The sequence below is a fragment of the Haliotis rufescens genome, unplaced genomic scaffold (genome assembly GCF_023055435.1).
Source record: "Haliotis rufescens isolate VD_foot unplaced genomic scaffold, xgHalRufe1.0.p SCAF_17, whole genome shotgun sequence".
Taxonomy (NCBI): domain Eukaryota; kingdom Metazoa; phylum Mollusca; class Gastropoda; order Lepetellida; family Haliotidae; genus Haliotis; species Haliotis rufescens.
The window spans coordinates 5139665-5163684 of record NW_025963857.1 but is presented as its reverse complement, the minus strand read 5'-3'; the positions used below and the strand labels follow the sequence as shown (position 1 = coordinate 5163684).

The window sequence follows — 24020 nt, the reverse complement described above, 5'->3', positions numbered from 1 at the left end:
TACATTTGCTGCTGTACAGGAAATCAGGCGAGGTCAGACTTCCGGTGTGAAATCAGACGGCGGCCAGTAACACAAATCATGGGTCTCAAGTCAGAGGACGAAATTTTACATAATTCCATGACGGAGGATGACCCAAACAGTAACATTCAATTCAATAAAGCGGCGAAACAAACAAGATGGGGCCCCCGGCACGCCGGAGCAAAGGAATTGGCGAGCCAGTACACAGCAGGTAGGTCAGCTGTCAAGTGTCAGAACTTGCTTGGCAACCTGCAAATAATACATGTTGTGGTGAAAGGACACCAAGTACGTGATTGCATGCAATATAGATGATAATATTACATATGTAATGTTATATTCCCGACCCAATTATCCATACATTAAACACTTTTTCTTACAAAATTTCAAATCGCCGAAAAGGAAAAAAATCTGTTCTCTTCCTGGATATCTAATACGAAGTTATATAATATGCACATTTTGGTGATTTCTATCAGCTGTTGGTCGGTTGAATCACAACCGTTATTAATGGGTTGAATCAACATGTTTTGCATCAGAACAATCGTATGCACTGATAATTATGTATCGGCTGAGATAAGAATTTTTTTTATTGTTTCATTGGAGATTGGAAACACAGAAACAAATACAGACAGCCCTATGCGTACATGTGTATGCTTTGACTTTGTGTCTGTATCTGTGTGTTGTCCCCATCTTATTTATGTCAGAATTGTATAATTTCATGTTTAGACTGGCACATATGTTTTTTACAATGCAACATTTACATACAACATGTGCAACATCTACAACATCTACCATATTGTTCTTGTTGTATCATGGCATCAAGTACATCACAACCTTGTCTTTCAAGACATTCTACTTTGAAATACCATTGTGCATCAATCAACTTCTGATGAAAGCATTAAAACAGTATCTAATCATCAGGATTATCTTGATGGGTTTAACTGACCAGCACAAAATGTCTCAAAAACACTTTCATAAGCGTATGTCTAGATTTAATAATGACGTTATTAAATAACTATTTACAATTTGTTTTTGTCCACCTTGGTTTTTATCTCACATCAACAATATGAGCTTATGTTATTGCTTGTTATTTTTATTTGGTTGGCTTTGAAGGTCAAATTTGTATGCACCCATGATGCAACTGCATATAGCTTCAATAGCAAAGACTTCCAATAAGATATTCACATAACTAGGAACACCTGACCTGGATATTAAAATAGTATGTTGATGTTGTTATGTCTTCATCATTGGAGTAGGAGATATTATTAACAGTTGCATATATCATAATGTGGTATTAATACAACTTTGTCTATTTCCAATCAATCTGATAGTCATTTAATCTGATGATGTGATGTATTTAATAGAATTGATGTTTCCATTGTTTAACAGTTTACAAAATAATCTGATGATGTGAAAGGCTGATGGAGCTGTCAAACGGCGGTAGAAACTAACAGTTTCAGTCCACTTGTCCTTATAATGATAGCATATAGCAAAACCTTTAAAAATGGCAAAATTCTACTAGTCCTTAGGATACCTTTACTTTTGGGCAGTTTGGCAAGGACTATAGGACTAGTGCCAATTTCTAACCCTGAAGCAGTAACTCTCTATATCCTGTTATCCAGTTGATATTTTTCTATAATAAAATCGACCATAACCCTTTCCATATTCATGAAAACTCTGTCAAAAATGGAGTCGATTGTACGATTCCAACTACATCATGAGCATGTGTTTAGGAATCACTAATAAATGGTGATGATACCAGGTATTCGCGAAAAGGGGTGCGTATCCTGCCCCACATGTTGCATCCATCACAAACACATGCATAGGCAAGACAATTGTTCACCTGAAAAAAACCAACAGGAACATGTGTTACAAGGTCTTTGAAAGTTAATAAGATAACAAAAGGTGGAAAATAACTAAGGGTAGAAGCTAACTAAGGAAGCCAACAGATGATTGGCGCTGATAGGTGATTGGCAATAGACAAAGGAAGCCCATACTTAAGTTATCATAGATAAGTAATTGGTAATGGACACTGGGCAAATGGGGGCGCCGGGGTAATTAGCACTGATAGGTGAAAGAATGGACACAGCAAAGGGCAAATTTACATGAAGGGAAGGTTGACTTTTGGAAAGTCCAGTCATCCCTCTTGTCATACAGTCATGTGGAGATTGTTTTGACACTCTGAATCTTTATGTATGGATATAAATTAGTGCCCATGGGATTGCCTATTTCTTGCCTGAATGTCTTACCCCCAAGTTTTACATACATATTGTTTTCTCAGTAAACTTCAGATGGCAGTTGCTTTCATGTTTGACAAATTGTCCTGAACCTGAAGATAGATATGTAACTATATCTATGGTCACCATGTTTTGTAACAAAAGCTCCATGGACCAAGGAGTGACGTTTTTCCTTAAGTTTGCCATGTGGGATAGTGGTGTACATAGTTGAAAAATCAAATGTTTTGACCAAATTGAACTTGGCTCTTTTCTGAGAATGTAAAAAGTCAAGCAAATCCTTTGTGTTTTTGAGAATCCCCATGGTATTAATTCCACTTGTCACCAATACTTTCTGTGAACATAAAGCAAGCTCTATAAGTGATCACAAGCATTGTTCCATTTACCTCATCACTTCAGGTGAAGTATGTTGAATATGTATATTTGTCTAGGAAAAAATAACTCCATTTTAATATATTAATAATATAATGAGATCTGACTAGATTGATTAGTAAGGATAACCAGCACTATTTATTATTGAATGTTAATTTGATCACATTATCATAAGATTTAACCATAAAATCATAACAAATATTGATCAACAGACTTGATAGCATACATTTCATGAAATCCATTCTACTCTATATTCATGATATTGTGACTGTTTGTTGAGTCAGTCAGCTGCAATTAACAATGGCAAGCTGCAAGTGAACAGCAGACATCTAGTAAACTCGGTCAAAGCATGTCACCTTTGTTTGGCCTTCATCTGCTACTGCCAGCTCCTCAGCATGTTCAGTAATACTTAGCATGCTGAAACAGTGTAGTGTTGGCAGCATCTGTGAATAGCGTTAGGTCACCTGTAGTTCATGGAGAAGTTCGACATCTCTGCCATGTCTACTGCTTGGGACATTAGATGGACAGCCCTTGGGCATGCAGAGATCTATGATATTGGGTCCCAGTGCCAGATTCACCCTAATTATCAGGGCTTCAGATAATGTATTGAGTCATTCAGCAATGTTAAGTATTTACTCACAAGTTATTGTTCACGTTGGCTGTTGTTGTTTTCTTTGGGCACGCAATGTATCTGCAGAGCTCCAGATTACCTTTCGAGCAGTTGAGATTTTACTTGGTTTCTATTTTAATTGGGTTATTGCATTTTTCATTTGGTTACCAATATTTTTTTTACTCATCTATTCATCACTCGATTGGGTAAACATTTTGAGATTTCAAAAGAAATGAAATAATGTTTTAGATGCATATAAAGATTCTAAATATATACTTGACTTAGACATGTTAGAAAGTAAATTAGCTCGTTTTGGAAATTAGCTCTGTTGTACACATGTTGAAAAAGCTTCATTGGCTTTTACGCATGCTGTTTTTATACATTTGAGTTTTACATTTAATGCATGCATTTCTGTACGCAAGTTAAATGAAAGAAATTGGGTTTTGAATATTTGGGGGGGGGGGGTATTTTACGCAAATAATCAGCTTATCTGTAGCTCTCTATCTGTAATCCCCTGAATTCAGCCTATTAAATATTTTTACAGTAAACAAGATTTATGTTATGGGTTATTCAGTGCAATTGAGGTGATGCTGCAGTCATTCACTATTTAAAGATCTGTAAAGAAATACATGGACGCAGGTTGATAAGTATATATGGGGTTATTACACAAAATATTGTTTTGCTGCTTTTTTAAAAAAAACGTTGATTTATATTTGTACACAAAGTGAAAAAGTGGAAAATAATTGGGTAATGGTGATTTGGCATATTTTACACACCACATGTTCATGGATTTCAACAAAGTAATGAATGCTTGCATCCCTTTCCACTTTCCTCCCAGATGAAGCTGACACACATGATGAAGAAACTAAATGCTATCTATTGCAGAGTTTAACCCAACACTAAGTCCTAGCTTTGTCAGCAGGAATAGCTGTCAATACCGTATTGATTATTGAATGACGACAGGCTGTACAGCTGATGTGAAATATCAGTTGAGAATTCAGAGCTCTATTTCCAATTTTCCGCACTCCTAATGACCATGAATGATCGACAGCTGTTAACATAATGTTTACTGGTCCACCATATGATTGGTATCATTGATGTTACAGTGCTCGTTTAGCTATATGAAAAAAACAACCTATTATTGAAAAATGCAACCTTATATTTATGTCGACATGCACCAAGTGAGTCTAGGGTTTATTTAACATGCTACATCTCTAATCTGTGCATCATGTGTAATTTGTCATGCTTTCATGGGCTTGACATCATCAAACTTTGGGTACTTCAAGATTGTGTGCTTCAAGATTGTGTGCACATGTTCCTGTTACATTTTACAATAATACGTCTTTAATTAATGTGACACAGGCAGCAGACGGGCCTATGTTTCAACAATGATAAATTTATGGAACCAGGGTTCAACCTGGTTTTGTCTGATGCAACTGGGTTTTCATGTCAACATGCAGCTGGTGCAAGTTAAACCATGTTTCTTACGGCTGAATTAAATCATGTTTGAAGGAGGACATTATTTTCTCTACCGCAGAATTGTGTAATTTTTGCTGCAGGGTTTTGGTCATTTTACTGCAGAAATTTTATAATTGTATCGCAAATTTCGTCTGGGACTGGTAAGCTAATACAGGAACAGATCACAGAGGGTTAGCATTGAAAGTGCTTGCCGTTTACAGAGAAGCTGTCTACTGGACTGGAGCTAAAGTTCATATGCAGTGTGTTTCCAGTTCAATGTGCTGAATGAATGAATGATCTGCTGGCCAGACATATCTAGTGTCGACAATTCACAATGTTCATTAGGGTATCATGTTGCCGGACATAATGTCAGTATTTCCACGATTATCCACACCTTGTTGAAAACAGCTATTGACATGCCATGCATATATATGCCATATGCACGATTCAGTCCAAGTGCCAAATAAAAGTGGCACCACCTTGCATGCTGAGGAGACAAGGCCCACAGCTGGCCTAGAGGTTGATCCCTGACTGTGCATTACTCTGTATGATGGTAATGGCCAGGTGGCTCAGTTATCTCAGGCACTACAATATACTTAGCAGAGTTGCATCCTGGATGTGTCAACAGAAGGGCTGCAACAAATACACTATGAGACGAGTACGATTCGTATCACTAATATAGGGTAACGAATACGAATATTTATTCACGAATACAATAACAAGTCAGCAGTTGATGTATTATTTGTTATATTCAGTGAAACAATAACAACATAAATTATTTGACATGGTTTGTTAATTATTAATAATATTATACATTTATATACTGCACTTATCCAGGAACTGGTGTCTGCTCAAATGCGACAATGACCAGTGGCCACAACACTGTCAAATTATGTCTTTTGAAGACATCTATGCATATAATATGTTCTTATGGATATTTTTAGGTACAGGGTATGTAAATGCACGATTGCATATTCATAAATATTCGATTCTAGTGGCCACGAATAACGAATTCAATTCATGAATGGATACGGTTCGATTCACCGAATATGCAAGTGAATCGTAACAGCCCTAGTCAACAGTATGCTCATGCTCTTATTTCGCCAAAGACTTTCTTCCCTCATTTAAGCTGACATGCTTTGATATTTACTGAAGTACTGTTCAACGTGTCATAAAGGTTAGGACACAACTTATTCCTAAGATGATGGCTAGAAAGTATCCATTTTGCAAACCATACAAAGGGGCAATATTTTCTACTGACTGTCTGCATTGCTATACGGCTGAAATAATGCTGATGCAACGTTAAATTTTAACTTACTGTGTCGTTTTACATTTTATTCAGTTTTAGAAAATCCATAAACAAATTTAGCCTCTCAAAAGAATCCATGATCCATGCCATGAGGCATATTTACTCTGTACATTATACATGCATTTTCCTGGAGCTATCTATTTTCAGGCCCATAGGACTATTGGTGATAGTGTTTGGTGGTCCAAATCATGAACATGGGGTCCCAGACTGGCGATGTGATTTTTGATTTTCAAGAATTTTACTGTGTCACTGCACATGCTCAGAGGCCTTAAGCCTGATATTTTAGGGGTGTCATTAATTGGAGATTTTAGTATCAATATATGGACTCGCGATATATCAATAGCATTAATTCTATTGTATCATGTATGGTTAAAGCAGCGGGAGAAACTAACAGTTTCAGTCCACTAGTCCTTATAATGATAACATATAGCAAACCCCCTAAAATGGCAAATATCTACTTGTCCTTATGATACCTTTACTATTGTGCAGTTTAGCAAGGACTACAGGACTAGTGCCAATTTCTAAAGCTGTTATAGGTACAAAATTACCAATATAGATCTGCATTTAATAAATTTAATGTTAAGTATGAACTAGTCGGATCCATTATATACTTAAAGTTGAATTTTCTGCCCTTTCTATGGCAATGAAGTATTTATTTAGAATGGATATTCATAAATTTGTATGGATAAAGCATCCATATTACAAATTTATTGATACATCAATATCATGATATACAGTGACACCCCTATCTTATTATGGATGTGCATTTTAACATTAGATTGAACACAATAAACCATTTGTTAGCGGATTGTCCACCCCAAAAGCTATGGATAATAGATATGGATTTAGCGATAGGTACGATAACATCTTCTTGAAAAAGATTTATTTTAGCATTGTACTTTCATCATGTTATTTGCGTCAGAGACCATGAAATAAATTTTATTGTCTCTGCATGTTGAGGATGTTTAGCTGGCTCATGATGTTTTCTCTCTGCTCAATGCTGATACCCAGTTTATTGTTTCAGGGAAGCGACTGCAGGAAGTGGCGTGTTTCTACGTGACTGTTATACTGATGGCCTTCAATGGTATACAGTTATTACGTTACTTTGAAATTGAAAACTGGTACTACATACTACCTGCAGCACGTAAGTAAAAACTTGATTATGTGTGTAAAAGGTGACTATGCTTGTCCAAAAAGTCGACTAACGGGATCGGGTGGTCAGGCTCGCTGACTTGGTTGATGCATGTCATCGATCCCAATTGCGTGGATCGATGCTCATGATATTAATCACTGGATTGTCTGGTCCAGACTCGATTGTTTACAGACCGCCGTCATATAGCTGGAATATTGTTGAGTGCGGCGTTAAACAACAAACCAACCAACTTGATTATGTACTGTAACTCAGTTTGGCTGAGTGAAATTTTGTGCCACTTGTAGAAATATTCTAGCCATGTTTGGAGGGGAAAACAAACAGGTGTGACAGGATGCAAATGTGGAGAATTGAACCCAGGTCTTCAGCTTGACTAGCAAATTCTCAAACGCCATACTCAATGCGCAGTGTATGCTCAAAGCCCTGCATTACTGTTACCCTGGTAAATGGATCAGTGTGCACACAAACTTTCATGCGGCTCCCTGCATAGTGTACCACTCCGGCTGTGTGTGAGGTGCTAGAAGGTTAGCAGTCACATTACCATCTCATCCTTCTGGGTACCCATTCACTGCTGGGTGAACAGAGGCATGTTTTGAACAATGTCACTTGCCCAAGGAGACACCATGTGTGTTATATGTGCTTCAAGGTCGAAACTTGATTAATTTCACCTGTTTTTTTACCTGTGCTCTGCACACACAACCATTTCCTACAAGGATTCATGTTAATATTGTGATCAGTGCATGTTCAGAGAGTTCAAATGGGTTACCTTGTGTCATTGAAAATCTAGAACATTGATTTGACCTTCGTAATGCCCTGTTACAATAATGGATAGCCAAACTGTTGATGATTTAAGAAGTAAACGACGAGTGGTAGATGTTTATCGTACAATAAAACACTGCAGGGAGAATAAACCATGAGGGACGCTGTCCTGTGTGGTTTATTATCCCAGCAGTGTTTTATTGTACGATAAACAACGACCACAAGTCATTTATTTCTTATATGAGATACCAACATGATGTACAGCCTTTTTAAGGATGATGATATAATGTACAAGTTTTAACTTTTTTTACCCGTATTTTAATAATGATTACTTCCTGAATAGAATCCGACCTCGGAAATGTCTGACAAGTCCAGTTTGGTATTCCCCGCATATTCTCACAATCCTCACATCGATTATCTGTACTTTTTCTCCCAATACCGATTGTCATATCTCTCCCACTTTTGGATGCGATCCAACTATGGGGAACAACTCACTAGACACTTCCCTCTAAAAAAGATGTTTTCCAATTCACGAAGTCATAAAGTTGCGAGCTTATGTTTGAATCTCCAGAAATGAACAATGATTTATCATGTAATAATCTATGCTTCATTCTTAATTGTTCTTTGCGATTTATCGCTTAGCTATCTTATTTAACAGATAAATGGATGGCATGGCATATTATAATTGTATTTTCTTTTGTTTCTAGTTCTAGGAATTTTATCAGCAGACTTTTTCAGTGGTCTGGTACATTGGGGAGCGGATTCCTGGGGCTCAGTAGACCTGCCAATTATTGGCAAGGTAAGGCAAACCCCTGATGTTATAGCTCAACTTGTTTAGTGGTGTATCATGCTTTGTAATTCCAATGCCAAAGGAGACACAGGTGGCCCAGTTGTCTAAGAAACCTATGATTGTGGGTTCGAATCCCGGTTCGGCCTGATTATGTTTCTAGGTTTGTCAGCACCATACTTGCTCATGGGTTTCACCTAAGTGGTAAACGTCTAAGACCTGCATCATGTGCATCACTTGGGGCTTTCCTCCCGCATTAAGCTGACATGCCATGATATAACTGGAATACTGTTAAAAGCAGCGTAAAACACAACTCACTCACTCACTCCAATACCAAATGCAGGAAGGATTCTTTATTTACATCTCATCAGGACAAAAGGTCCAAGTAGCTTATGTCATGGACTCGAGGAACCTGAAACTTTATTAAGAGGATCTCAAGTACCACATTCGATGTCATAAGCGCCCATGGCGATATTTGCTAATATATTGGCTAGTGAACAATCCCAATAAGCACCCTTCCGATTGATCAATGTACATGTATATGTTATATGCACCCTTAAGTATGGGCAATTAAATTCTTGAAAAATATATCTCTCGTATATAAACATTTCAGGCTGTCAGCATAAACCACGAAATTTATGATCTTTCAACTCTGTTTTTTTTTCACCAAAATAATATTCTAATAAGAGCCCCCTATTTCTAATTTTGAGAGCGCCCTGGGTGCTTATTACGTCAAATACGGTATTATTATTAGACTCAGATTTGTTCCTGACATTCAAATAAGGGATTTGTCGGGGGAGGGGGATGTTAATGAAAATATATTCAAACTGTGATAATTATTAAAGATCCTTTTCTTAGATACCACAAGTCCGAGGAAGAAGCGACATTGATGTGATGTGTACCAACACAATGGGTTTCAGATTTGTAAAAATGAATGAAATATTGGTTAAATTTCCTCGAACCACAAGACTTTATGGACAGATGTAGGACTGTAATCTGACTTCAATTTGTTCCTTGCATCAAACATCGCCAGTACTTTGTATAAACTATGCTCCTCCATTGCCAGTGAATACGTATGGGGGCTTTGCAATGTAGTGGCTATTTCAACCAGCGTCTCCAGCAACAGCTTGGTTACTAGGGTTGTCAGGTATTACCAGTACATCGGTAAATTGAGGTTCATTCATTCCACGATACGTATCACAGTGTCTTTTTTCATGTTCGATATATCAGGTGATTTCAAATTGGGATTTTTATCCTGTGTTAAAGTTATATACTTGCCAAATGCCTTCGCTGCCCAGGTGCGAGCATCCTGGGACCCAAGATGGCTGCGTAAACAGTATGTTATACCAGCAACTTGTTTTGTTCCATGTATGAACTTCAGTTCATACCTTCGTGTATCAGATTGTTTCTGAATTAAAAATTTAGAATTACGGTATACAATATATTGTGATACAAAGCGCAATACGGCCTTCTGCATTGCAAAATATTGTGATATGCTTTAAACCCCCAATACTTATCCCTATTGGTTGCGGGGGGCATGGTTGGCCCAGTCGTCTAAGGCGTCGCAATTTGCTGTGCAGAGTTGGGTCCCTTGGGCACGCCAGAAACCTATGATTGTGGGTTCAAATCCGTGATATAACTGGAATACTGTTAAAAGTGGTGTTAAACCCAACTCACTCACTCACTCACTCACTCACTCACTCACTCACTCACTCACTCACTCACTCACTCACTCACTCACTCACTCACTCACTCACTCACTCACTCACAATTGGTTACAGCCTTCTACTTTACATATTGCTGCAGTAGGGTTCACAGAATGTTCTTTCACAGAATAGGGCCCATACAACTGCGAGTTAGGGCCAACTGACATAGAGACATGCAACAGGATCACACAGTGGTCATACGTGTTCACAGGTAATAGAATAGCATAGTGTGTACAAACTCCGGGAAGTATTGAAGACTGACATGGAATTGAAGGATTTAGTTATATAATATTTAATTGACAAGTTATTCTTCAAATTGTGGAATTTCAGAATCCAAAAGTTCCAGTTGATATTTTCAGTGTATATATAGCACTACAAAGGCACTACTCTCGGAATTAAGTTCAAGAGTTCAAATTTTACCTTTAATTTGGAAAGGAAATCATACATTAAAATATCTTATATAGTTCTCATGATTTTCCAAGAGAGGAGGGGCTGTCCTGTAGCCTAGTGGTTTAAGCATTTGCTCGTCGCGCCGAGGACCGGGGCTCGATTCCCAACATGGGTCCAATCTGTGAAGCCCATTTCTGTTTTCCCTGATGTGATATTGCTGTAATATTGCTAAAAGTGGCGTAAAATCAAACCCACTCACTCACTCCAAAAGAGAGATGATACTTTACATGAATATTTTGAAGCCTGACAAAGTTCTTTGAAGTTTGATTGTCCTCACGTTACATTCCCTTTACGACATTTCAGGGTCCAAAGTAATATTGGGTCATGACCCAGTTGGACTAGTTGCTCTCTGTCATGTTTACCACACTGGTTTGTGCACTTCGTCACCTTGCTATGTAACAGTTGCCATGTCTGGCCTGGCCTGGCCTGGCCTGGCCATGGTGTCCAGGGTGAAGTGACCGGAGCTCCAGATAGGCTGTGTAGGTGCATAAAATGTGCAAAATTAATCATCATTGCCCCATTAACAATGAGTTTTCAAAAACTCTCTGTGGTAACCTCACCTGTCCTTGTGTCATATTGGTTGTGTGATGTAAAGTAGTGTCCTAACTATAAATACCAACCCTTCTACTTCCTGTTATAACCAGTCTGTTGCTGTTATATCACTGTTATAACAGACTAGTTAATAATTAGCATGAACAGGGTTAAAGTCAAGTGGTCCTTTTCATGATTCTGTTAAAGTTTACAGGTCCCTAGATTGAAATAAATCCTATAGGTACCTCGAACCTAACCCTGAACATCAAGGGATCCTTGTCATAACCCTAATGTTAAAGGTTTGACATTTAAGAGGTCCCCAGGTCATTTTGATACAAATACTGTTGGTGCAAACCTTAAAATTAAGCATGAAAGATAAGGGTCATTGTGATATCGCCAATGTTATTCATAATTTGGAGGGTTCCTAGATTCTATAAATAAATACTATAGGAGCAAACTTGAAGGATACCCAGGCCGTCCTCCTCCTCCCTGTACACACACACACACACTCTCACACTCTCTCGACCTCTACCTGTTGATCGATCAATCGATCAAAATTTAGTCAAACGGTCATGGTAGGATTATTTGTTTGTTGTTGACTGCTGCACTCAGCAATATTCCAGCTACATGACGGCGGTCTGTAAATAATTGAGTCTGGACAAGACAAGCCAGTGATTGACATCATGAGCATTGATCTACCTTAATGGGATATAATGACATGCATCAACCAAGTCAGCGAGACAGACCACCCATTCCGTTAGTCACTTCTTACATAAAGCATGGGTTGCTGAAGACCATTTCTAACCCAGATCTTCACGGGTTGTCAAGGGAGGAGCAGACCTAAAGGACCCATCTTAATTTCACACACTCCAAACCCACATGCCCTTATATCAAAACACTGTTCATTTCAAATATTTCTACCATGCACTGATCTGGTTCAAGTTGAAGGTCAGTGTTATTTATAAGTGTTGATAGTGACATGAATCACCTGGGTATAGGTCATCAGGGCTTCTACGGTATCAGTGAAGTTATCGAGATGGCTGTCATGCTGACATGATGAGTGTCACACATAGCACAGTGGTCCACAGCTGTTATCACATGGGCATGCTGAGTAGAATGTCAGGATTGTGTGTGTGTGTGTGACCTGTAGCACTTGTCTTGACGTGCTAAACATGTATAATTAGTTAATGATCATCAAGCTTTAACTAAAATAATATCTTCAGTGGTAGAAATTGGCACTAAAGTACTCATGGAAATGAAAAAAAACTGTTTTGCTGGATTTAATAACCGACACAAAGCATTATGTAGATGTAAATACGAAATAACAAAACAACTGGAAAAGTACTAGTCTGGATTTGCTAGTTTTATCTCAGTGCTCAATACAAAATGTACTTTACAGGAGGTAATTTGTAGTCACTTTCAACATGTTCAACATTCAAAAATAAAACTAAGCCCAAATTGACATGGCAGAAACAGGCCCAATTAGTACTATTTGAGTTGTTTGAATATTTATATATTTTTTATATTAACTGCATTTATTTAAAATCTGAGATCGAAAAAACAGGTTTTTTTTCATTACCGTGAGTACTTTAGTCCCATAGTCCTTAAAACTCAAACTGTCCAATAGTCCAGGTGACATGAGGACTAGTAGAAATTATGAAGGGCTTTGCTATATGTTATCATTATAAGGACTAGTGGACTAAAAGTGTTAGTTTCTATCACTGATCTTTGGATAGGGCAAACCAGTTGTTACACTGATGATTACATTGCTAATCATTGCATAGATAGTCTTTATCAACTGATCAACTTATTCACATTTCACCTCGTCTCTGAAACCATTTTGGCATACTACCATTGTGACCATGGGAGTAGCACAGGGGCTTTTCTGGACCTGGTCAAAGGCTGATAGTTGACCCCGAGTCTGCAGCAAATATCAGTAACAATTCCCAATTTGAATTAAAAATTTCCCAGTTTCTCCGAATTTATGAAAATTAGTGCAATAAAACAATCAAATTTTGAACAATGTACAGGGTAAGGATTTTTCCCAATTTGCCTGTGGGGTGGTCGGGTAGCCTCGTGGTAAAAGCATTCGCTCGTCACGCCTAAGGCCCAGGTTTCGATTCCCGACATGGGTACAATGTGTGAAGCCCATTTCTGGCGTCCCCCGCTATGATATTGCTGGAATATTGCTTAAAGCGGCGAAGAACCATACTCACTCACTCACTCACTCCCAATTGGCCTGCCAAAGGCAACTGGTTTAAACTCCTAGTGTAACCAGGAGCTACACTCCCTGTGATATTGTATTATTAATAAATAATTAATAGAAAATGTTTTGTACATGGAATATAATTATATGTGTAAACCACTATTTTGAATGTATATGAACGTATCTGTGTATGTATCTATATATGTGTCAAGTGTGTCAAACGGGGAGCGTAGGTAGCGGCCAATTCTCCTTAATTAAATGGTTTTCTGAACTGAGCAACAGAGGCTAGTGTAATTGGACAAGTAGGTAAATCTTGGGTGGTTACGGTTGACCGAGAACATCCAATCTGATTAAAGAGGGATTAAAAGGTCAGAGTTTAATAAGTAACATTAGAGAGAGAGACACAGGCCAAACCACGTAACAGCGACTAGACCTGAGTTAAGATAACGGATCTTAATAAATCATGATAAATAGGATTATCAAGGAGAAGAGGTCCAATCCATGTATTAGTCACTAGATTGTTGTTTATTTAATCAATAGTGGGTTTAATAAGTAGGGTCAGAGGGTCAGAACTAGACTGGGCTGATGTAACAGTCACTATTTAGATTTCAAATTAATTAATCATTAGATTTGGTGTGAGATAGTTTGGGGAATATCGTCAGTCAGGGGAAACGGTTTTCAGGACACACTAGCAAGGTCAGAGGCCAGAGTTTAGGTTGCTTACAGTATGTTTGTTTAGTTCATGATTTTCTGAATTAGAAAACCGTTTGAATAAAACCATCTCAATGAAGTTGAAGTTTATCTGTTCCTGTTGGCTACTTCTTGGACGTGAATGACAAAGAACCTGGTTACACTGGAAAGCATGGATAGCAGATTTGGGTCATTATTGACTAGGTCAGATATCATAAATATAAATCATGCTTATCAAATTGTTTTTTTAACATTTACATACTTATTTTAGTGTCTAAAGAAAGACGACTAATTGATGGCTACTACATCGATATGCACAGATGCCAGAAATTGCGTAGCCTTTATTAAGCTTTATCATGTGTATAGTGTGACAGGATATTTGGGTGGGAAGTTGGAACATCAACTCTCAGCTATGACAACCCCCTTGGGATTTCCCCCAGCAACCTGTGACCCGTGAGTGAGTGAGTGAGTTGGATTTAACGCCGCTTTTAACAGTATTCCAGTTATATCGCGGCGTGTCAGCTTAATGTAGGAGGAAAGCCCGAAGTGATGCAGGTTTCAGACGTTTACCACTTCGGTGAAACCCACGAGCACGGGTATGGTGCTGACAAACCTAGAAACATAATCAGTGCGAACCGGGATTCGAACCCACAATCATAGGTTTCTGGTGTGCCCAAGGGACGCAACTCTGCACAGCGAATCGGGGCGCCTTAGACGACTGGGCCACCCATGCCCCCTGTGACCTGTGAAGATCCGGGTAGAATAGGTCTTCAGCAACCCATGCTTGCCGTATTAGGCGACTATGCTTGTCGTAAGAGGACTAACAGACTAACAGGATCGGGTGGTCAGGCTCGCTGACTTGGTTGATGTCATCATATCCCAATTGCATAGATCAATGCTCATGATTTCAATCACTGGATTGTCTGGTCCAGACCACTGTCATATAGCTTGAATAGTACTCAGCTTAAAAATATTGTGTTAAACAAACAAACAAACAAACCTAATTGTATGGACCAGAAAAAAAACAATATTGACCTCAGATTTCATACTTATCCTTTATTTGTTTTATTTTATAAGATAGAGACAAAAGCAGATTGAACACATCAAATTATGCCAGCTACAATCAAGTGACAGAAGTGAAGTCTGTGCCCAAAGCTTTTGAGCTTAACATCATTTCTTGTACATTTTAGTGTTCTTACATGGATTGTTATTAGTTGAGCTTACTGGACTACACTGAATTGTACTTGACTCGGGCTTCAGACTAGTGGCTCAAGTCACAGACTGATAGTGTTAGGTGTGAACAACTGGAGACATCTGATTGGCTGAGGTTTGGGTAATACCACATCCGGGGAATTCCCATTCTATTTTTAGTAACTCAAGTCAATACTGTAAATTACTTAAGAGTCAATATGCAATTCTGTCAAATGACGTGTGACTGCTACTCGGCTTTGACTTTGCATACTGTATTTGACTTAATAAGCGCCCCGCTCTAATAAGCGCCCACGGCGTCATTTGCTAAGATATTGTCTAGTGAACAATCCCAATTAGCACCCCTTCCGATTTATCAATGTACACAGGACATTTATTTGCGTATAATACGCACTCGTGTATTAAATGCACCCTTAATTATGGGCAATTAAATTCTGGAAAAATATCTGTCGTACATAAACATTTCAGGCTGTCAGCATAAACCACAAAATTTATCTTTCAACTCTGTTTTTTTTCACCAAAATAATATTCTAATAAGAGCCCCCTATTTCTAATTTTTAGAGCGCCCCAGGTGCTTATTACGTCGAATACGGTATATAATAATGTGGATTATCGTTCACACTCTCTACCACTGGTTTGTATGGTCCCCCCCCATGGTCCAGGATGTCACTTGTATTGCTCTAACACTGCTGATTATGGCACAGAAGCCCATATTTTCACTAAAATTGGCCTACAATGTCACAAAAAAATTCTCCAAATGCCTTGTGCTTAAAACCTGACATGTTAATAAAGGAGTGATATTTAATACTTGTTATCATTTGTGTTCACTTTTTAAAGTAACTCACTCACTCCAAGAATCTTGTGTCCTGCAGGCATTTATTCGTCCATTCCGGGAACATCACATCGATCCCACGTCCATAACTCGCCATGATTTTATTGAGACCAACGGAGACAACTTTGCAGTGACTATTCCAGCCTTAGCCAACATGGCATTCAAGTTCCTGACCTACTCACCAGAGGAGATCATCGCCACCTACAACTGGGAGTGCTTCGTCTATCTTTTGGCCTTTTTTGTCAGCCTGACGAACCAGGTGGGTAATATCTATCACAAGCAGGCCTTGTGGTCTACAGTGCTGCAGTTCACTGCAGAGTTGTGTCCCTTGTAACTGATCCCAAGATCACTGGTTCAACCCCACAATCACAGTGATTGTTTGTGGGTTGTACCAAAGTTACGCCAAACTGTGACACTTTGGCCTTTTGTCCCACATATAAGAAATAAACGACTCATGGTGGTTGTGTATCATGTAATTAAACAATGCAAGGAGAATAAACCATGAGAGCGCAGTGGTTTATTCTCCCTGCAGTGTTTTATTGTACGATAAACAATGACCATGTGTCGTATATTTCTTTTATAAGATGTCAAAATTATGTACATCCTCTAAAAGGATGATGATAAAATGTACAAGCTTTAATAATATTTACCCGTATTTAAATAAAGACTCCCTGAATAGAATTTTAGAAAATCAGCTTTGAGGTAAATTCTAAAGTGCCCCATGGCGTGGGATAGTGATAACGCTGTTTTCTAGTTTGACTGTAACATAATTATCTTTTTTACCCATAGCTTTAAAAGTAATTGAGTTCATAAAAATTGTATGTGCACTAGTGCAAATAACACTTCATGCTTCAGCATTGTTGACATAATTTTAATCTTATTGTGACGTAAGATCGGAAAGACATCACACTAGCTTCATAGCTGAAGATTGTTGACGTCTTTTGACAATTGTGGTTTTCTAAGACGGCAGTTGTGAACAGTGCATATTTATCCCTGACTTGGAAAAACGGGGGGGTATACTATGATATAGCAATCAGCATGTTCGACACTGTCTGATTTCCATTTCCGGAGTAGAACTTCAAAACCGTTAAATATTACATGATGAAACTTGCTATACAGATTAGTCTGGCGGTGAACTAATGCCTTTTGATGATTTGGGATATTGAAAAATACTGAATATTTGTTTCTTCACTAAACTGAAGGTGTCTTGTGGCAATGAACTAAAAGACGGGTATGAGTAGCCAAACTCATTTTCCAAATTGCACCAGACAGAGGGATATGTCGTCTCCTGATGACACATATTCTAATGGGGAGCTCTCGCTCTGATTAAGGAAATACAAGAATTCTGACACTCATATCGTGACACATGCACGTATAATAATCTCTATGCATGAAACCAGCTCCTATGTCATGAACATGAAGAACTTGCCGTCTGTTACAGTTCCACAAATGGTCGCACACCTACTTCGGCCTGCCTCGCTACATCACCCTGTTGCAGGACCTGCACATCATCCTGCCCAGGAAACACCATCGTATCCACCACGTAGCCCCTCACGAGACCTACTTCTGTATCACCACAGGATGGCTCAACTACCCTCTGGAAATAATCCGCTTCTGGACCACCCTAGAAAACATCATCGAATCCCTCACAGGCCACAAGCCTCGGGATGACGACCTCAAGTGGGCAAGCAAGAGTTGAAATTAGATGACGTCCTTGGCACTCATGTCTCATCTATCAGCTTCATCTTTTATGTATGTTTCATGACTGTGCTGTGAAGTTCTACAACTGGGTTGTAATTATTCGTCAGGAGTCATTGTAAGTTATTCGTTAATCAACAGATGAAATCGACTTCCTTTGCTTTTGTGGCTTGATATAGATATTTTCCGTACAGGATATTGTGTTTCAAAGCATTTGTGCTATGATTGTCGTATACTTCAACATACTCTTACGACAGTTGTAGCGCTAAGATCGCTTTGGTAATGAATCCCAGATGTATCATTGTTTATTTCTATTCTAGAATTTATGATTTCTATACTTAATGATAGACTTGTGACATTTATGTTGAGAAAGCTTTCGTTTTTCTGTAAATACTTATTGTTTGATCGTTTGATATAGGGAACAGGATTTATGAGAACAAGTTTGACAAGGTTCCCATCTGATCTTTTTTTAGTTGTATTTCGTTTTCAGAAGTCATTATTAGTTGTACATTCATCTACAGGGTTGTAGTGTGTATTCTTCTTACTTTGCTTCTATCTTTTTGTTTGGCCTATTTAACCTCTTGATTTATATTTTTACCCTACAGGGCTTGTGTCATAAACATGATCAAGCAATTTTTGCTACGAATGTCGTAACTCCACTGCCATAACACAGACTTACGACCATGGCTATGGTAAGATGTGAAGATATGAGATGGGCCCAAAATTTATTCCTACTTCTAGATTGTTGTAATGCCTATACTATTTTGTAGACTTACCACAGTTGCTAAATTGTTTGGAGAAGCTATGTTTCTATTTCTAGAACACTACTTATTGGTTTGTTTGTTTTGATATGGGGAACATGATTATGATAACAAGTTTGACATTTGGTTCTCATCGTCATCTGGGAGTGTTCTGCTGATACAGATGCCCAGGGTCGCTCCTGTTGTTTTGTAACCCTTGGTTTATTCTGTCTGACTCTTCCGATTTAAGTTCTATGTCTGGGTACTGTTAGTCAGTTGTTAATTTGATAAGATATTTATTCCATTTTTATAAAAATCAGATGTTTTACTCCAATTTGGTACCGCTCTTCATGGTTTTACAAACCCCCAGGGCCCTGATAAGAGGTCTTGCCAGGTGAACCTTCTACCAGCCAATCAGCATGGAGGCTTGCGCCTTTTCGGTCCAAGAGAGCGAAGCATCGGAGCAGTGCATCAGATTTCAAAAGTGAATGTTAATGGGCAGTTCCGGATGCAGAAAAAACAAAACAAAATAACACCCTGTCTTTTTATCAGAGCACCATGGCATCTGCAGCCAAGAGAGGGACTATTGATGGAAGATTTTTGTTTTGTGTTAGTTTCCTCATGGTCAGATCAACATTTGACAACGGACAATGTTATTTAAGAATGAAATGAAGTAAAATCATTGTACCTTTCATTTTGTATGGGCAGTCAGAGTTCGCTCATGGTCAACATGAGTTCCCTTATAGGGAGGGTTTGTTTGGTCTTTATGCAGAGAGGTATCAAATCAAAGTAAACAGTCTGATTTTAGTGAGAGTGGTATTTATTTGCATGTATATTTATGCCACTCGTGAACAAGATACATGCTTATTAGTTTGAACTGTATTGAAGATTACACAATAATTAAGGTGTATTCTTAAATCAAATTTGAAATATATCAGCTTCTTTAGCTTGTTTTAAAACACATGTCGTAAGTATTAATTTTGGAATATATTCAAGAGGCTATTTCAGAATAACATTTCTGAGATGAATGAAGCATGACTCAGCAGGAAATATATATGTAGAACTGATCAGTCTGATGATGTCCATTGGCGTGGTGTTACTGGAACGTTGCTAAAAGTGGTGTAAAACCAGACTCACTCACTTGCTCATAGCCACCTACAATGTTGGGGGGCACTGTGAATGTGGCATTCGTGCTGTACAGATTTACTTGACCTGTAACTCTTCGTCTTTCCATGTCATTTCATTAGATACTGACCAATCATTTATTGTTTGGAAAAGGCAAATTATGTAGGCTATTCACTCAAAATACATGTTTTCATATCATTATGGTCATCAATTTTAATTTTGTTATGGTTCAGATACCTTTTTTACGTAGACTTTGAGTTGATAACCATGTTTAACATACTGGTATATATTTCTAATGTTTTAATCATATCTAGTAATCTGTATCATGCATATCTTTAAAGGAAATTGGAAAATACGTTTTTGGTCTGTTGCGATTTGTGTTACTTGAGCCTAAAATGTTCGAGATTTTTTGTGTCGTTATTATTTGGAAGGATTTTAAAACATTTTAGATGGATAATACTAATTTTATCTTGGTTTGTGTTTTCTTCAGTGTCTGCTTATTATTTCTTGACATTGTGATACAGTGTGTTTCAATTCATATTTGATATCATGTCTCTGAAACTTTCAAACACTTGTATGTGAGTGTGAAATATTTTCGGAAATCTTTGCATTACTGTGACTAATCACAAATTACCGTATTCGACGTTATAAGCGCCCACGGCAATATTTGCTAATATTTTGGCTAGTGAACAATTCCAATTCCTTCCGATTGATCGATGTACACAATGTCCACAAGACGTATTTATTCGCGTATAATACACACTCATGTGTTATATGCACCCTTAATTATGGACAATTTAATTCTGGAAAAATATATCTGTCGTGTTTAATACACAAAGACTTTTCTTTTGTATCATTTCAGGCTGTCAGCCTCAACCACGAAATTTACGATCTTTCAACAATCTTTTTTTCACCAAAATTTTATGCTAATAAGAGCCCCCTATTTCTAATTTTGAGAGCGTGCTTATTATGTCAAATACGGTAGGTTATTTCTTTCAACATCGTACTCATTTGACCCAGTGGTCTCCAAACATACTGTGTGTTGATGCCTCATGAGAATATGGCTGCTATATATGCTTGATTAACGGCTTTAAGTTCAATGGCAATAAGTCTGGATCGATCTGATGTGTTGAATCCTATTTTGGTAGTTTCATCATTGTCACTGACCAATAAGATAGTTCAGTTATTACCTCAGTTCATACAAGGAAATGGGCTTTTCTGTACTTAAGGAGATTGCAGAATATGACTATCAGCTGAATTTAGATTATGCTTGTGGTAATTCATTTTGTACATTTATATTTTTGAAATTACCCATTACATAAAACAGCACATCCTTCCTTGTGTAAGGAAAAGGTTTCTTTTGTACTTATTTTATCCGCTTGTTTCGAGCTCAGTTTCTAATTTCCGAAAAGCTTCATATCATTACAGTGAAATATGATAAATATTTGACTATGAACATTTTTCAGTCAACACTATGAGAGAGTTCTGACTGCCGTGTATAATGTCTTGATCCCTCCAGTGTCAAGGTGCTTGTTGAACCGACCCCTACATCATCAATATCCATACACGACCCACAGCCTGAAAGTCTAATACAGTAGGAGTAGCTGACAGTGTCGCGATACAACTATACAGACAGTTGTCATGATGCTACCGAGCTGATATTCTTAGTCGAGGTGCCACAAGAGTAGAATTGACCTGAAATTAACCAATATTCACAACAGCCAAGGGTGGTGAAATGCATCAGTGCTAATTTGCAGGCATGTTTGATCAATTCAAAAAAAGTAGTAGTACAATCCGGTTGGTTTGATGAGAACATAACAAATATTCACAATATTCAAAGAGGTCACGACATGACTACGGGTATACAGAAATTATCATGATACTAAATTGCAGATGTGACTAATAGATTAACAAGAATAGCATTGCAAATCAATTGTTTTGAACCAGTTAAAAACCAAGTGTTCAAAGTTATATGTTATACAGAAGAACATCGAATGGTAATTTCGTTTGGCCGAATCTGGGTACTCCAAGGAAGCAATGTCTGCACCACCTTCGATGAATAAAATAAAATTACTCCCGTGGACATATTTTCATTAGTAAATGGTGATAAATACCTGTTGTCTTGTTTATTATCTTTGACCCATCTTTGCTGAGCTAAATATCACTCCGTGGAGAAGTTGTCAGAACATGAAAATTGCATGTGATATATATGTCCGTCTACAGGCAACGCCTGACACTGCATTGCTATCATACTCTCTGTCTTATAATACAATACAGCTGCTGACTTCTATATGCTGTTTCCTTACAGAAATCATGTGCGTGTTTATGGATGTACCAAATAAAGGCACTACGAACAAACTAGGTTCATGGCTACATGGCTATTTGTCCCGTTCAGAGTAGATTTTGAACCAAGAGCTTTCAGAAGTCCTGTTTGATATTCCCTCGGTACCTGTCACCTTAAGTGATGTGCTTACAAATACGTCCGCCATTTATCATCTTTGAATTTTCAGTTCAGCCATCTTTTCCATTGGTTGATGAAGCTGATGTTAGTTGTGTATTGATGTGCGATGTTTGTAGCACTGGGATGTTCTGTGGTATTTGTCACTCTGTAATACAGACACTTGATAGAAGAAAAAGGTGTTCCCTTTCTATTGGCATGGCTATGGGTATGTATTGTCTTCAGAATGGACACCATAGGCCCATGAAGAACATAAGTTATATAAATCGGAGTGAGACATATTTTCGTAATAATGAAGCTGTAGAATTTCTAACATTTGCATGATGTATAATATGTATAAACATTTTATTTTATAGAATATGTTACATTAGATCAAGAAATGAAAAACTATATATACTGAGTTAATAGGTTAAGCTGTTAATTGTTTTTGCAGCAAGTATCTGTGTTTTGTCATGGTATTGGACAAGCTTAAAGTGATGTCGGACCTGCGGCTTCTGTGACAGTATTATGTGGTGGTGGTGTTGCCGATGGTGATCATTGTTGACCAATAGGCTGTGCTGGAACCCAAGCTCTATTCTCTGAAGTCACTTTGTTTTAAGGGGTACAGTGCTTAGTCGGTACTGGGAGGCTTGCTCAATTAAACATGAATATAGCTTTGATAATACAGGTCACAGCAGTAGGATTTGATATCTCCATACTGAGACAACAAAACGTTTGTTTCTAATAATGAAGAGTAAATCAAATATGATACAGGGAAAATTATTTCTTTAAATAATGTTGGTTCCTGGCGATTTTTGTTTGTGCCTCTTCCCATCTTATTTCAGATTAGGATGACATGGTTAACCCAACAATTATGAAAGTAGAACTGCAGACTGAATTCTGTACCAATATGGCAGAAGGTTCATTGTCTCTGTTGTAATGCCATCAGGGCACATGTGTATTGCTGTCAGCACAGTTCTATTTAACATACAGTTAACTACCTAATGAAGAAGGTTATCAAACACGTGCCTTGTAAAAGCAATATTTTAACATTGCAACTGTTTTCTAATTTTTTGCATGGAAAGTGTTTATGAAGGCGGAGCTTTCCATGTATATTTGTCATAAAATGTCTGAAAAAATCAAAGTGTGAGTGATTGCTTATTGTGTTGTTGTATTGTTACTGTTAGTGTTGTTAGTCACGATGTGACTGGTTGCTGTCACTGTCAGATATGGACGACAGTGTATCTGGATATGGTTAGTGTTGGTATTGTTTTAGTATAAATTCAGGGACCAGTCATTTATTGTGGGTGAAGGTGAGGGGAATCAGAAGTGGGTCACCCAAAGATATGACACTCTCTAGGGGAGGGTCATGTAAAATAATACACATTTTTACGAAGGGTCCTGCAAAAACTTGACTTTTTTTTATAAAATATCAAGTGCTTTTGCATTTTTTTTTTCGGGGAGGGTCGTGAAAAAAAGAAAGTGTACAAATACATGTGGAGGGTCATCCAAAAATATGACAAGCATATGGGGAGGGTCAGTGCTTTCTGTACATTAGTGCATCAAGAAACTCTGACCCCCCCCCCACTCAACTCTAAACACACACACACACACACACACACACACACACACACACACACACACACACACAACCTGACCAACACTCCTGTAATAAATGACTGGTCCCTTAGTTCAGATTGTC

At 38.0% G+C, this 24020-nt stretch overlaps 1 protein-coding gene across 1 annotated transcript; it reads left to right on the top strand.

The window, feature by feature from the left end:
* The first annotated feature begins 6 nt into the window (after nt 1-6).
* On the top strand, nt 7-19267 carry LOC124143429 (plasmanylethanolamine desaturase-like). The gene is made up of 5 exons (XM_046512444.2): nt 7-229; nt 7023-7142; nt 8615-8706; nt 16359-16577; nt 17760-19267. The coding sequence occupies exons 1-5, from the start codon at nt 79-81 to the stop codon at nt 18015-18017; spliced, it is 840 nt and encodes a 279-aa protein (XP_046368400.1). The 5' UTR covers nt 7-78; the 3' UTR covers nt 18018-19267.
* The last annotated feature ends 4753 nt before the right edge of the window (nt 19268-24020 follow it).